This window comes from Brienomyrus brachyistius, chromosome 6, assembly GCF_023856365.1.
Source record: "Brienomyrus brachyistius isolate T26 chromosome 6, BBRACH_0.4, whole genome shotgun sequence".
NCBI classification, from domain to species: Eukaryota; Metazoa; Chordata; class Actinopteri; order Osteoglossiformes; family Mormyridae; genus Brienomyrus; species Brienomyrus brachyistius.
Genome location: NC_064538.1, coordinates 6196199 through 6212758, shown reverse-complemented (window position 1 = coordinate 6212758; position 16560 = coordinate 6196199). Strand labels below are relative to the sequence as shown.

At 46.5% G+C, this 16560-nt stretch overlaps 1 protein-coding gene across 2 annotated transcripts in view; it reads left to right on the top strand.

Annotated features, from left to right (window-relative positions):
• LOC125745404 (membrane-associated guanylate kinase, WW and PDZ domain-containing protein 3-like) overlaps positions 1 to 14986 on the top strand; it is a 35992-nt gene extending 21006 nt beyond the window's left edge. Inside the window, exons 7-19 of one of the 2 annotated variants that reach the window (XM_049018245.1) lie at positions 691 to 1221; positions 2972 to 3003; positions 3596 to 3770; positions 3970 to 4064; positions 4298 to 4490; positions 5989 to 6183; positions 6727 to 6912; positions 7556 to 7652; positions 8255 to 8360; positions 8491 to 8628; positions 9243 to 9381; positions 9694 to 9787; positions 11572 to 11708. In XM_049018245.1, coding sequence (XP_048874202.1) covers positions 691 to 1221; positions 2972 to 3003; positions 3596 to 3770; positions 3970 to 4064; positions 4298 to 4490; positions 5989 to 6183; positions 6727 to 6912; positions 7556 to 7652; positions 8255 to 8360; positions 8491 to 8628; positions 9243 to 9381; positions 9694 to 9743 — 1937 coding nt within the window. In that variant the 3' untranslated portion in view covers positions 9744 to 9787; positions 11572 to 11708. Of the gene's footprint in view, positions 1 to 690; positions 1222 to 2971; positions 3004 to 3595; positions 3771 to 3969; positions 4065 to 4297; positions 4491 to 5988; positions 6184 to 6726; positions 6913 to 7555; positions 7653 to 8254; positions 8361 to 8490; positions 8629 to 9242; positions 9382 to 9693; positions 9788 to 11571 lie in introns of both variants that reach the window. The other variant, XM_049018244.1, reaches the window with a different exon arrangement.
• Positions 14987 to 16560: the final 1574 nt, after the last annotated feature.

The following is a 16560-nucleotide window of genomic DNA, read 5'->3' as shown; positions in this document are numbered from 1 at the left end:
TGGGGAAGTCAAGGGAGGAAATGGATGAGAGCACTCTTCCCATATTCCATTGCACTCTTTGGCCCTCATTAGCTCTCATCACTCATTTGCTGAGCTGGCAGCAGCCTCCATCTGATCCTGTCCAAAGCACTGGCGTCTGATTAGAGCATCGCAGTCCCATTCCTCTGAGGAAGCCTGTAAACCCACCACTCTGATGCTCTATAATTGAATCCCTCGACCGCCGTACCCGACTAGTAGTCTGACTGCGGCCTGACCGCCCCATTCGCATCGCGCGGCACGGTGACCGAGGGAGCCGTCGGCTGCTGTATCGCATTTGTAAGGACGGCGGCCGGGCCGGACAGGCAGGTGCATTTGTACAGCTGATGAAGGACGGAACCTAAACGTGTCTTGCTGCCTAAATATTAATACGTGTAGATTTGCATCTTTCTTAAAAACTGATTACATTTATGTTACTTTTTTTTTTAGCTTTTATCAAAAGCAAAATATATTTTTGAGACAGTCCCTGGAGCAACTGTGGTTTAAGGGACTTGAAACAGTGACCTTCCAATCACAGGCGTCCCCACCCTCTGAGCCAGACACCCCCTCATTAGATGCAACGAGCCCTTTCGTTCACAGGATGGTTGTACAGTTTGTACTTGGCGGCAGCCATGTTGATCTTTGCTGGCCTTCACGGGCGTCCTTCTCCCCCAGGAGACGTGATCGTGGACATTAATGGGACGTGCGTCCTGGGTAAGACCCACGCCGAGGTGGTGCAGATGTTCCAGTCCGTCCCGGTGAACCAGTATGTGGACATGGTTCTGTGCCGGGGATACCCACTGCCCGAGGACACCAACGGCAGCGACGAGGCGGGCAGCGAGGTGGCGGGCATGTCCCACGTGAATGGCTCCCAGGATGTGCCCTACGTGACGACGGGCCCGGGGGGCCTGGGGGGTGGTGGCCGACAGCCAGAGGTGACCGACGCGACTCTGCTGCAGCCGGAGCTGGTGAGCGTTCCCCTGGTGAAGGGCCCAGGCGGATTTGGCTTCGCCATCGCCGACTGCCCACTGGGTCAGAAGGTAAAGATGATCCTGGACGCGCAGTGGTGCCGCGGCCTGCTGAAGGGCGACGTCATCAAGGAGATCAACCGGCAGAACGTGCAGACGCTGAGCCACGCACAGGTGGTGGACATCCTGAAGGACCTGCCGGTGGGCAGCGAGGTCAATGTGCTGGTGCTGCGAGGAGGTGAGAACGAGTCTGTTGCACCACCAATGGAAACACAAACCTGCAGTGGGTTGGCTGAGAGGTGGGGGAGGGGCAGTATGAGGTGCTAGAGCTTATGGGGAAAGAGGATTAATAAGGGACTTTTCAGGCAGTACCTTCAGAGCAGTATTTCTGGGGGTGGACACTGTCAAACTCCTGGTAAATCAATTAGCTTAGGGAATGTCTTCAAAGTGATAAATGCTGGCTGATATTTTTAGGGAGGACAGATGTCCTGCTCCCTGTGTTACATGCAATGGGGTCAACAAACCAAATGGGATCATTCCACACTGCACTGTACACAATGTCAACTTTTATCACCTACTTCTGCAGTTCTTCCAAGATCAGGGAAAAAAAACACATGTTGGCTATGGGCTACCATGAATGACTTAAGGTGGAGACAGCAGGGAATATCTGGGCCTTCATCCTGCCTGGAATGTTCTCCCCTTGGAGAACAGCACCAGGAAGGTCTCCTCAGACTAAGGGCCCTACCTCTGTGAAGGCGTTACTTTTCAGTGTTTGCTTGCCATGTGGTTCATTCTCATATTTGCCACGTTGTGATAAAGGCCAGCAGGGATTTCCAAATTCCAGGAATCACTCCCTCTACAGCCCACTTCCAATGTTATTGGTGGTGTCCCTTTGTCACAGGCTGTACAGACACCTCCCACAGATGTTTCAGAATTCCCTCGCACTCTCCCAGTCATTGTTTACCACAGTCTCTAGTGAGTCTTATAAGGAATGGTATATCATGTCCTTGTGCACTCTGCATGCCCGTGCATTTTCCAGCTAGATATTAGAGGTGAAAGTTCATCTCACCTTTGATTCCTGGGATTACAGTGTAGCCTATTTGAGAACAGCAAGAGGGGGGGGTCTCATCTTCACATTTACTGAGCTGATGCACCATGCGGTCAGTATCACTGTTGATTGTTTGTATATAATCTGGGTTTCTTCTGCTGCACACATGCCTTACCTCTCTTTTAGAGCGATGGATCAGTAAGCGTGGTTACTTTTCAGTCATGTGTCATTTTCTCCATGAGGAGAGAGAGCTTATTCCTGGAGCTTTCTACAGAATGGGTCGGTGACCTTAGGGGGTTCCACACTGTGAGGGCAAAGGTGGATTTGTGTTTTTGTTTTTGTTTAAATGTGCACTCCCAAAAGACAGACACTCTTCTCCCTTCCGTAAGTGTGTACATCAGGACTGCCAGGTGAAGCACAAATTACAAACCCCTGTGCTGGATGCCATTAGCCCCTCATCCATTCTCTTCATTCCAGTCAGGTGCACAAACACAAACCTCCTCATAAAAGTGTAACCCCTTTACTGGCTTTCTGCAAATCATATTACTCTGCGGTGGCACGGCGTATGCTGCGCTGAATGTGATATCCCGGCCAACACATTTCCCATAGTCTGTTTGGCATGTAGTGCCACCTAGTGGTCAGTCCCGCAACTGAGGCTCAGGCGCTTTGGACGTGATTGCAATAACTTAGAGACCCTCCTGTCCAGCATTTAAAGCATGTGGAGTAAGCATAGAGAAAAATTGATTTGAACCTACTGGTTATTGACTTGCTCTGTCCCTGACTAAGCATTTCATAATATGCTAGTTTCTGTGTGCACAGCCTGGGACAAGAAGCAGCCTATTCAAATTACTTCAGTGCTGTTTTAGTAAATTGCCCTTCCTGACTGTTTCTCCCCCCCCCCCCCCTCTGCCCCCCTCCCCCACTCTTCACCTGCCCGTAGGTCAAACGTCTCCTGTGAAGTCTCTCAAACCTGTAAGTTTAAAAAAAAAAAAAAAGTTTTAAGTTTTTAGTCGAACAAAAGGAACGTCTCGGGTGGTGGGGGTGGGGGGAGGGGGGGGGGGGGGGTGGGGGGGTGTTCCAATGCTGGGAACGCCAAGCTTTCAAGACGAGACATGAGGTTAATAATTGAAGGCTGAATCGCTCTCATTTCCAGAAACGCAGGCGTGTTAGTGACCTGCATTATTCAGGCAGGGATGTTAGATGCTGCCGTTCTGCTTGAAGGGAAGCTGGTTTATCGGGTCCTGGCACATAGTTACTTTGCTGCTTTCCATCCCCAGCATGTCAGATAACCTTCGTCCCGCACTCTCCTAAGTCAGCAGTTCCCTGCGAACTGTCATGAACCCCCTGAAATGGGAAGTGTGGTGAATTTGGAATTGGGTGATTTTTTTTTTGAGGTCATTGGGCCAACAACCCCCCAGACATTGTGACCAGACTGATTAAACCAGCTCCCGCTTACACTGACATACACCTTAGAGTCCTACATCCAGAAAGAGAATCTGCTTAGCTTAATTGATTTATTGACTTTACTCTCTCCACTTTGGCTGTTATTTTTGGCTTGTTGCAGGGGACTGTCCCCGCTGCACCAAAAACAGATGTGACCACCAGCACAGAGACGCTGGCACCTACAGAGGCCCCTCCCCAACCCTTGCCCTTCCCCCCTAACATCCTCCGCTCCAACTCACCCAAGCTGGACCCCTCTGAGGTCTACCTGAAGTCCAAGGCCATACTGGAGAGCAAACGTGAGTAAAATAAACCTCATTTGGGAAAAACCAATCTATCGAAGAGATTAACGGAACATAAAGTCCACTGGGAAGATTATGGGTTTCACTTCATCTAATAGCTGCTGATAACTATCATTAAATGATTATTAGATATTTTAGCATTTAGCAGAGCTGTCGCTTTTTCATTTGTCTGACCTTCCAAATATCTCTGCCAAAGCTCCCAACACGAGGGACCTGGACGTTTTCATCAAGAGGAATCAAGAATCGGGCTTCGGGTTTCGAGTTCTGGGTGGGGAAGGTCCTGACCAACCTGTAAGTGTCCTCTGGTTCTGATGAATGTAGACCTCACTGCCCATTGAATCATTGTATGAATAAGCACCACAATTCTCCAGTTGAGTTGTTAGTTGGCAGAACTTTTGCGGGATACTTTATAGTCCGTATATGTTAGTTAGTTGTCTGAATTCCAGTTGCGACGGGAGTAGCACCTGCACTCTGTGCTAAGCGGTGATTGGCTATTTCTTGAACCTTGCGCCTTGTTCCTGCAGGTGTACATCGGTGCCATCGTGCCCCTGGGCGCTGCTGAGAAGGACGGCCGCCTGAGGGCAGGCGACGAGCTACTGTGCATTGATGGTGTGCCAGTGAAGGGCAAGTCCCACAAGCAGGTGCTGGAGCTTATGACCAATGCCGCACGCAATGGACAAGTCATGTTGACTGTCCGCCGAAAGGTGGTCTACACAGGTCAGTAGACAGGTTCAAAGACTTATGCATGTGTGGGAAAGTGGATGGGGGAGTCCGTATAAGACTCTTAAAGGAGACCTTTGGAATCTGTGTAGGGACCTCAAAGGAGGCCCTTGGAATGTGGTTATGGATCTCAATGGATGCCTTCGGAATATGGTTAGGAATCTCAATGGATGCCTTTGGAATCTGGTTAGGAATCTCAATGGATGCCTTTGGAATCTGGTTAGGAATCTCAATGGATGCCTTTGGAATCTGGTTAGGAATCTGAATGGATGCCTTTGAAATCTGTGTAGGGACCTCAAAGGAGGCCCTTGGAATCTGGTGAGGGATCTCAATGGATGCCTTTGGAATTTGGTTAGGAATCTCAATGGATGCCTTTGGAATCTGGTTAGGAATCTCAATGGATGCCTTTGGAATCTGGTTAGGAATCTCAATGGATGCCTTTGGAATCTGGTTAGGAATCTCAATGGATGCCTTTGGAATCTGTGTAGGGACCTCAAAGAAGGCCCTTGGAATGTGGTTATGGATCTCAATGGATGCCTTTGGAATCTGGTTAGGAATCTCAATGGATGCCTTTGGAATATGGTTAGGAATCTCAATGGATGCCTTTGGAATCTGTGTAGGGACCTCAAAGGAGGCCCTTGGAATGTGGTTAAGGGTCTCAATGGATGCCTTCGGAATCTGGGTAGGGACCTCAGAGGGTGGCTTTAGAATCTAAGTATGGGCCACAGATATTGCTTCTGAATTTTTACGACACACCAAAGGGCTGTAAATTAAACTTGCCCACTTGCTTGAAATGAGTCATTTTGAATACAAAAAATCGAGCACTAGCTTGCTGGTTAAAAAAAAAAAAAATACAAAAAATGCATGCTGGACTACATTTGTTACTGAACTAGCCAAGTTTACTAGCAGCAAAAATTCTTAGGTTCCACCTCTGCACACCCACTGACAGCATCTCCGAAAACTGAATCCAGTTAAAAATGCTCAGTATATAGCAGATGTTTGTGGTGCATACAGAAAAAAAGAAAAACGTATATATTGCTTCCTAAATTGTGTTAGGTGGGACACAACAGTTTTAACATCACTGCCAGGCCAATTTTTGGTCCCTGCTGTGGGACCATTGTTTCATATCTGCAGTGGGAAAGCGGTGGTTTCATGAACGAGTCACCTTTGCAGTTCAAACCCAGCTGCAGGGTAGAGTGAGACTCCAAGTGTTACAGAAGTGGATCAGCGCTGGATGATGTTGGCTAAATTTAGTACTGAGCTAAAGCATAAAAAAAATAACCTGCTGAAATAAATCCCACATTAGTCCTCTTGATTTCAGTATTTTCTATATGTGTTGAAGACTCAAAGCATTGTGTCTCTTTTACCAGTACATGAGAACAAAAAATATCGATATTTCAAAGCAATTCTGGAATTGGTTATTTTTAATGTGATTTAAGTGTTTTAGCAGCATGTCTTGAAAATGGTTTATTCCATCTCTGCTGATCTCTGGCAGACGGCCCAGGAGGGAAGGAGGGCAGTAGCCAGCAGCAGCCGATCCCCATGCTGGTGGAGGGGTCTCCCAAGCAGACCCGCGTCGAAATGCCCAGCCCCGGGTCGCATGAGTCCTACGACATCACACTGCAGCGGAAGGACAACGAAGGCTTCGGCTTTGTCATCCTTACCTCCAAGAACAAGCCACCTCCAGGAGGTGGGTGGGCACCTGCTTCTAGTGATGCCCCCCCACCAACCCTGTAACTGTTCTGCCCTGTGTAGGATTATCTGTGCCTCACTGTGTTAAATGCCTCTTCTGATCCCAGCCGCACAGTGTTGGCTGTGTGCCCCGCTCCTAGCATGCCGAGGCTCTTGGTAGCAACAAGGCTACTGCAGATCTCTCTGGCCTGGGTTCATAGATGAGTCAGCACCTTCTCCAGCGAGGAAGCTAGCCAGTCAGGCACTATACACATTGTAGGACAAGAGGCATGCTTACAGTCCAGTAGACCACAGACGCATACCGACCAACTCTTCACTGATTCAAGGAGGTGGTTAACTCACAAATGTGACAAAGATGCTCCCAGTGTGGACTGTTATGAAGAAAATGCTGATATATCAGGTAGACATAGGGTGTAAAGCCATGGAACTGGAATTTCAATGACTATTTTCAGAAAGGCTTCATCCAGATCATGGGTGGTACACAGCAGGCTGGCATCAGAGCAGTTTTCATCCTCCTCCCCTTGTCTCCTTTCCCGTGCAGTGATACCTCACAAGATCGGCCGAATCATCCAGGGGAGCCCTACCGACCGCTGCGGCCAGCTTAAGGTGGGCGACCGGATCTCTGCAGTCAACGGTCAGTCCATCGTGGAGCTGGCACATAATGACATTGTGCAGCTCATCAAGGATGCTGGCAATACCGTCACACTCACTGTGGTGCCAGAAGATGGTAAGTCGCAGCAGAGGTTACAACATGTCTGCTTTCAAAGGATTGGTGGGCGGACAGGTCATGGGGGGAGGCATGGGGTTTAGAGTTAGGAAATGCATACGTAATTGTAAGAGCCCAAGGAGCATGTCAGAGGGTTGTCTTATTTCAGAATAAGCAAGAGGTTCCCATAACATTCGTTAATTTAAATGATGCTCTCGGAAAATGCCAAGTTTCGCTGGTAAAGCTGCTGTAATACTTACTCGAGGCTGGACAGTGAACAGAGCAGTGTGACACGGGGGTTTGGGAGGAGGAACCCGGGGACTATGTTTGGAATTAACAGAACACCAAGGAGGAACGAAAGCTGAAGACCGCTGTTTCCACGTCAGCAGGGGGAAGGAGATGTTGAAAAACCAAGAGGGCGTGGAATAGACACAGTGGGAGGCTGGGTTGGGTATTAGGGTCTGGGGGCATGTAAACATATTCTGATTCTTAATTGGAATATGGAAAATGAACTATATTAACTGCAAAACCTGAGTCACCTCCTTGGATAGACTGAAAATGGCTCTGTTCCCCCACCCCCCCCGGAAGCCTGTGTTCCTGCTTATCAGCATGCTGGATGATCAGTTATTTTCCAGACGTTTTCTAATATTCTCTGCCATTCCAGAACACAGTGGACCCCCTTCGGGAACCAGCTCAGCCAAGCAGAGCCCAGCGCTGCAGCATCGAGCCACAGGGCAGCTGCCCACCGGTCTGGACGACAGGTACCGCAGGGAAGCCGGCGGCTCGGACTGTGATGTGATGAGTCTGTGGCACCCCCACGCCACTGCTGGCCAAGTGCCCGCATAATCGCGTCGTTAGACGCTTTGTAAGCTGCTCACATGGCACTCCGTTGGCGGCGGCGGGGGGGGGGGGGGGGGCTGGGCAGTGTCGAAGGCCTGCGGGTTATGATTAATGGAGGGTGGTGAGATTGTGAGTTTTCCACTTCGGCATTAAATGAGATTACCTGTGTCAGCTTTTTAATCCATTACAGCAAGAATGATTCCCCTCCATTATCCCGTCTTGGAGGCGGGTGTCAGGATGGACTTTAAACACTTTGTCTGCTCTTCTTGAGAAGTCAGCCCCCCCTTTTTTAAACTCCATGCACACAAAAGCATGGCGCAGGTTACCAGTCTCCCTAAATCAGCAGTAAGCTGGATTGTAGTCCAGCTTGAACGTTCCTTGTGGTGGCATGAGCTTAGCTGAAGCTAAATCTGTAAAATGAGCCCTCGGTGTTATAGAGCAGTTAAGTCTGTTCTTCGTAACATCCTGGATTGAAGAGGCGCATCATCCTGATCGCTATGTCCACGTGCTGCTCACGGTTTAGGTTTGGCATGGACGCCGACGAGAAAAAGGAGGGAGCTGCCCGCGCCGAGTACAAGACGCTTCCTCTCGGCGAGCAGGGCACCATGACAACCGCATCCCTCAAGCAGGTGACGTACCATTCATTGCAGAAGCCTCCAGCCCCTGGACTCTCTTGTTGGGGTAAAGCCATCCACCTGACCTCAGAGAAGGAGCTGATCTGCCCCCCCCCCCAATGCCTTGCCTCCATGTATGGTACAGGGATGCTGTCAGGTAGAGCTGGAGAGGGGAATGCGTGGATTTGGCTTCAGTCTGCGTGGAGGGAAGGAGTACAACATGGGGCTGTTCATCCTACGGCTGGCGGAGGATGGCCCGGCGCTGAAGGACGGCAGGATTCATGTGAGTCTCAAGACGCATTATGCCGTAGCGTATTAGAGTAGTCAGATCTAAGTAGTGGTACTGCTCCCCACACAATACGTGGTACTGCTCCCCACACAATACGTGGTACTGCTCCCCACACAATACGTGGTACTGCTCCCCACACAAGCCAGTTCAGCAGCAGTTTCTTCCCAAGGCCCATCTCACACCAGTAAAACCAAAGAAGGATACATCTCATGTAAATAGTACAATAATGGAGCAGAAATCACTATTCATTGTGCAAATGAAGATGTGAGTAATAACCTGCAATAATGGTCATTCGTCACTCCTGCACTTTGTTGTTACACAGTCTGTCTTCTTACAGTTTCTCTCTCTTATGGTTTGACTACCTCAGTATTTTATTTTGTGTGTATGTTGCATACATCTTTTATATTTTAATTACTACATATTTCCGTTGTTGGCTTTGGAATCCAGTATAATCTTGAGTCTAACACAATTGCAATAAAACCTTTGAATCCTATATCCTTACAAGCATGATGATTGACTTTTTTTTAGAGACTTGCGACACGCTTCTCATTCACCGAGCCGTTCTGCGGCTTCACTTGAACTCGTCCTAATTTTCTGTGCTCTGGCAGGTGGGGGACCAGATAGTGGAGATCAATGGGGAGCCTACGCAGGGCATCACCCACACGCGGGCCATCGAACTCATCCAGGCCGGGGGGAACAAAGTACAGCTGCTCCTGAGGCCAGGCCTGGGCCTCATTCCAGACCACAGTGAGTAACCCGGACACTCCAACTATGGAGTATGAATGTGGGGAATGTTCGGCAGTAGTTAAGTGGAGGTTATTTGGGAGTGGGAAGTTTGGGTCTGGTTTTCTGCTGACAGACCCGTACGGCGCTCACAGTGTGAATTTTCACATATAGAAAGAACTGTGACACAGGGCGCGCAGCTGGGCAGTGTTCGGCTGGCTTCCCGTCTCTAGATGTATGTCTCTTTTTAGTTCTCGTGTAGCAGGCAGTATCGGTATGGGAGTCTGTCATCCACTCTCTCTCCATGCTTCCTTCACCCTCTGCTTCTCCCCCCAGGTCTGAACTCTTCCACCCTGTCCTTCTACATGAAACCAGAACACCACTAAAGAGCTTCTCTTCATTTCTCGGTCTGTTCTTATTAACCACCTTGGTAAATGTCTTCCTCCTCCTCCTCCTCCTCCTCCTCCTCCTCTTCTGCTGTGGTGCACCGCCATGTTCTCAGTTGTGCTTCTCTCCAGTATTTTCCTCATTTTTAAATGCTCTCACTTCCCAAAAAGTAGTAAATATGGATAAAGCATTACAGGTGCAATTTAGTCGGATTCGTTCCGTCGACTTGTGGAATCTGTATCTTACCATGAATGTCTGGGTTTGAGGCTCTCGTTGGCGGCTGGAATTATAAAGAGCAGATCTCCTCACGCTAACATGTCTGCGTATATACACTCAGTGGCCACCTAATTGGATTTCCCTGTGTAGTACTGCAGCGTTTCCCAACCTTTTTTGAATTGTGTACCCCCTGAGAGATTTTCTCATACCACAAGTACCCCCTTTGTCAAATGTGTTGATGATTCAATAGTTTATGTCTTTTTTTGCTCTTTTCATTGATAAAAGCTGGGTTTGTTATTCATTAAGCAACACATCCCAGATAGATTTTCTTTCTATACCAGGGCACAGCTAATGGAATGGCTGATAATATTTACCCATCATCAGGGAAATTAAATATAAAAATTTTTTCCACGTACCCCCTGTAATGTGCTCGCGTACCACTAGGGGTACGCGTACCCCCGGTTGGGAATCACTGTAGTACTGTACCAGTTTGGACCCTTGATTGTCTTCAGAACCACTGCTGACAAGTTAGGTTTCTCCAAAAGCACTTCTGCACACCGCTACTGTACTAAGCTGTTACGTTTGCATTTTTGGTCTCCTTGTTAACTTTAATGAGTCTGGCAGTCTCCTCTGATCTCTCTCATTAACAAGACATTTTCGCCCACAGAGCTGCCTCTGACTAGATGGGGCATGTTTATTATAGCACTCTTTGTAAACTCTTTGTACACTTTAGTTCAGGAAGGGTGGATGCTTCTACGACATGGGAACCGTCAAGTGTGACACCAAAAATCACACTTCAATTAAAAACTGACCCAGTGACTTGTCATTTTGTCGCTGTCTACATGCTTCATATATTCACTTGCAGTCACGTGATCTGCTGTTTTTAAGAGCAGGCTGTTTGCGATGCAGACAGGTATACCTAATAAAGTGACCTCTGAGTGTAGGTGTATGCGATTTCGTCAGTTAGCCACGCTGACAGTAGCCAAAGCTGACTGATTAGGCATTGGTTCAGACAGCGGCGCTCTGGTTGAGAAATGCGTTTAGCTTCCAGAAATAAGTCGGAATTGTATTTCCATGGCGGATATCCCCAAAAATGAGAGAACCTGGAGCCCACATTCAATTTCACACTCCAGCATTGTGTGGCGTCTTTGCTCAGCTATGGTCGGATGCCTGACATTTCTCAGGCCTGGGGGATCCTGCGCATTTCATCACCGGGGACGGGCTACACTAATGCGTCTTTCACAGCAGTATCCGCCACCATTATTGCACGCCGCATATTATTTAAATCTTATCTGAAAGCGGCCGGATGAAAAAAGCACCGGGGTTAACCGACTGCTTATGAAACAGATTTATTTTGTACCGAGTCCAATATTTTTGCTCATTAAATCTCTTCAATGAGACGTGTCACGGCCAAGATGCTGAAACAGCTTAAATATTCCTAAATTAAGAATTTCCCATTCAAAAGTCACGGCATAATTAGAGGGTGGGTGATTGCTTTCTGTATTAGAATTTCACTTGATACACAAGTACTTCTGTAGGCTTTATCTTCTCAACAATGAGACATAAATCATGCTGTTACACCTGTTCTTTTCTGCTTTTATTTTGCTGCAGGTACAAGGGATAAAATGAATGTTGCATCCAGCGGTTTTCTGAGGAGATCAGCCTCAGATGAACTCCCATTTTCCACTTCCCCATTCTCAAACTCCTTCTCCGCTCCTGAAGGCTCTTTCAGTGTCCCCACGTCCATCACATCCAAAGAAGGGGAGAGCCCCGGATTGGACACCGCCGCCTCCCGTTTTGGGGGCCCCGAACCGCGGCCCACCTGGGCTCACGGCTTTGACAGCAGCAGACACATCACTGACCCTTTCAGAGATCAGGCTGGCGTGGCACAAGGACAGCAGCCCCAGAAGACCAAGCCAACCACCAGTCCTGAGATCCAAGAGCTAAAATCCTTCCACAGGAAGATGGATTCCAACGGCTCCTCAAAAGACAGACCCGTGAAGAAAAGTGACGGAGTGCAGCCGGAACGAACCCACAGCACACGGAAATCTGAGAGGACTCCATATGCCCTCACTGAAAGCAAGGTCAACCCCTCCGTGTCCCTCAGCCGAAGGGACACCGAGCCCAACCTGGAAGGAAGAACACGCACGCAGAGAGAGCCCCGCCCCTCCAGCCCCAAGAAATTGGCTAGGAAGGAGCAAGAGGGTGTTGCCAAGCAACCGTCAAAAACCCATGATGAGCAGCCGAGGAGGGCAGGGGGGCAACAGCCCAGTAATGCTGTCGGGGAGAGCAGAGAGAAGAAAGTCAAGGAGGACGAGTCTACACGCAGACAGGAGAGGGATTCAAACTGGGGAGAAGGGGCCGGACCCACAGTCGAGCCGCGTAGAAAGGAAAAGGAGGCAGAGCAAAGAGAAAAGGTAGGGGTGGGAGAAGAGAGCGCACCGAGTCGTAGAGGGCACAGGGAGAAGGACAGAGAGAGAGACAGGGATCGAGAGGGCAGGGAGGCCAGGAGGAAGGGGCCAGTGGAGCAGAAGGAATCCACCATTCTGGCACTGGAGCCTCAATACAATGAATCTGCCAGTGGCAAGAAAGGATCCATTACCCCTGGCCCATGGAAAGTACCCAGCTCAGGAAAGGTTCCATCCCACTCTGAAATGTGATTGGCTGCATGGCATTATGGGATATGTGTTCACTGCATCATGCAGCTGGAGGGAAAGATGAAGCATGTGGCATGATGCAGTGCCCCCCCCCAGGCTTGTCCACCCACCTTTGTCTGTTCCTTAATGTTTGCAATCCCTTTGATGGAGGAAGGGGGGGTACCTCACTGTCGTTTCTCATATGCAGCACTGGAAGGTGTTTTCTTGCACTCGCCAGCATGAAGGGTATCAATCTCCCTCTGTTATTCCTGTCTGAAGACTTGCAGATAGGCATTCACATGGCAGATCTTTACACACATCTTGGTTACGTTACTTGTATTTACAGAGACTTGTCTCCTAGAACATTTGTTCTACACACAAAGGAAGTCCCATTTTTTTGTTTTTTCTTTTGTATTTGCTCTTATCTAAAGATCTTTTTGGGATGCTGACAGAACATGTACACATTGTGTGTAGAGTCCAGATTATGTAATCATAAGCTTTGCAGTGGATTTAGGATTATTTTTGAATCATAGCTTGATATGCATCTATTTTTAAAGAGACCAGACACTTGTGCTTAAGTATATTGTTTACTACTTGTATGTTTATAATAAAGCATATAACTTATTGAAATAAATATTGAAAAGAATATAGAAACCTATGTATCCATACTGAGCCATTCCATATTTAACGTAGTGTCCAGCAGTTTATTCCAAATTCATAAAACGTCCTCCCTACTTTTAATGTTACATATTGTTAGCATATATCTTAACTATATATTACAAGCAGATGAGTATGTGGTTTTAGAAAAACGACTGTAGCTTGACCTGTATTTTATTGTGTGTGTATCATTTAGCCACGTTTCCTGATGTACCTGTGGAGGGAAATTATGCCCAGCTTCTCTTCGCATGATAAACACTTGGCTATATGGTGCCCGAGTCACTCTTTCCAGCAATTGGTTTGAAATCAATTTCAGTTAAGGCAAGAAAGCGAAAGGATGTACTTTCTTGGCTTTGTGTTTAATTTACAAGCATCAGAACGCCAATGCCGATTTTCTTGGCAACAGTTAATATAGCGGTCACGTCTCCTTACACTACTATGGACCTTATTTGTCAATATTTATAAAATCCAATTACGCCGAAAACTGCTCACTGAACTTTTCTACGAGCAAGCAAACTGACGGAGTCCCCAACATCAACAGAAGTGTTGGACGTCGATTGCATCATCATTTTAGCTTGAGCGGGAAACTAGGTTGTTTTTTTTTTTTTTTTACACGGACTGTTGCGGTTGATGTTTGCTGAATACAGAAAGGGCAGCTGTACACAGCCACACGGCAGTCTCCTGTTAGTCTCGACTTTGGAGAAGCATCATTTTTCTATTCTCCTAGACGTAGAGAAATGTGACACTGCAATATGAATTTTTGAATACATACAGTCAGCAGTATGTAATGAGATGCATAGCAATATGGCTCTGAATCAAACATGCATAGCAAAGCTTTAAATATATGTAGGCATCGATTCACCAGTACATCCTACTGTAGCTCTCACTGGGAAAAGTGGTGGGAAACTGATGAGGATGATGAAGTGCATTCGAAAGATTTCTAAACAATACTTTGGATTCCTCAGATGACATCACACGGGTCACGTGATCTTTCAAAGGAAATATTCTGCAAACCACTACTATAGTGCTGGGGTCGTCAACCCTGCCAGTCTGCTGGTGGAGCACCATCAGTACCACCTGAGATGTCCTGGGACAAACTGAGATGTTCAGCAAATCTGTCTTCATTCCACTCATTGCCTAAGAGGTGTGACGTGTGACATTTCTATCTTGCTACAAGCTCTAGAGAATGTTGTCGAATTGTACGTAGGGCTAAACCTTAGTTTTTATATATATATATATATATATATATATCACACACACACACACACACATGGGGGGTCCACCAGTAAACAGCAGTAAAAGGTAAAATGGAGTAAACAGAATTTGCTTGTCACTACCATGAATATGTAGTTCTGTGCATTGTTTTGACACTGCAGATAGTAATTGGTTAGGGGGAGAGTTCACTTTTGGTAAATTCCAAGATATGCTATCTTTTATGCACTGATGTCTGAAGCTTTATCCCGTATCAGTGTCTGTATATAAAAATGTGGCCTTGCATTGCTATAACTGAAAAGCCTTTTGGTCTCTACATGATGTGGTAGTTGTAAATGTTTATAAATTGTACAGCACCTTTATAAATACTTGCAGAGTCCTCATTCAGATAAAAATCTGTAAATCGCTCCATTATTTTTTTAAGTAATCTGGGGGAAAATATTTAAAGTGAAACAATCGAAATTATGTGGGTCATGGCCTTCTGATCATGCACTGTAAAATAAAATTTTACTGAAAAACCATCAGTTATTTTTTTGTGAATGCCTGTTGCTTCTTTGCTTGCTTATGACAACTTGAAATATTTTACACAAGCCGACCGAAATCTTCTGTTCTTGCGTTCAACTGTAACAATTTTGAACTTGAAAAATCCCACCGCAACTCGACCGAAAACTCGGAATATGACCAAACAAAACGGAGATGCTAAAACTTGTACAGATGGAGCCTCATCTCTGATGAGCTGAAGGCGAAGACCTACTGGGATGCAGATGGCTATGAATCGCCGTCAGTGTCGCGGTTCCTCTCGACCGAGATCAACGTGCGAATGCTGTGTTCCGTGTCATTTTCTTGTGCTTTATCTACAGTACATTTAGTGATACAGCAATCATGGCCCCTAAGAAAGTGAGCAGTGCTAGTAGCAAACCAAACAGGAAAGTAGTGAGAGTAACTAAAACTTGATGGTGATACACGTTTGTCTGCTCCAGTTCATTTGTATATCAACAGTTTTAATTTCTATACTAATCAAAAAAATAATTACCATGTGCATTTATTGTAACTTTTTTTTTGCGTGGGTCACTATGTTAAAAGTGTTCCGTTGTTTCGAAAATCAAATGGCTACATGTAGGCACATACTTCACAGGGTGTGTAATGTTGGTCTGAAACAACCAGTTCCACTGGACTCCAGAGTGAAAAGGGAGCTGGGAAGTGTTAAGTCTCATAGTGGGAATAGACAATTACAGCCAGGGATGGGGGACAACTTTGTCTATCCTGAAAACTAAGGTTCAGCTAGGTTACTTTATTTGTACCCGTAGATAAATTTAGTTTACAGATGAGTCAGCATCCATATAGCCAGCAAACAAACACGCACACACATCCATACGTACAAGCAAATAAAAACACGTATTTGATAAAAAAAAAATACAGGAGAAAGTAAACACTATAATGCAGATATCAGACATGTTGATAAATTATATTATCTAATTCCCATAAATGCAATTTCTTGTGGAAATGCTGTCTTTGGTGGGGTAGGGGGCAGAAAAAAAGTGGCGACGCTCCCATAGGGGCCCATTATTTAAAAAAAAAATTAAAAAGCGGACAAATTTCCAGCCAACTTCCGGGTTATGGGGACGGTGAATAGTTCCAAATTTTGACATTCAAGGCATAGAATCATGCTCATTTTCATTGCTTACCAAGCACTTTAAGCGGAATTGTTGATAGCATAACAGACTTCTTTAAAATGCAATGCATTAGCTGTCATTAATATAGTAAATACTGTAATTTTGTTTTTATATGTGCTCAGCATTGCCTGTTAACGTTTATCTTAATAGTTTTGACCGAAGGTAGCTTAGCCAGCTATCGAGGGTAAGGTTCGCATTTCACGGAGTTTGTCAGCTATTTATGCAGGGTAACGTTACGTATATTAACATTATAATACACCCAATTAAGATACCAGTTTACAGTTCTTGGGTCAGGTGGTTCAATGTGAACACTACAATTGCTAAAATTTTTATTTTGTGGTAATTCATTTGCTAGAAAATACCGGATTGCGGTATCCGTGTCCGTATTTTATCTTCGCTTTTTAAGTGTTGCGTTTGTAAAC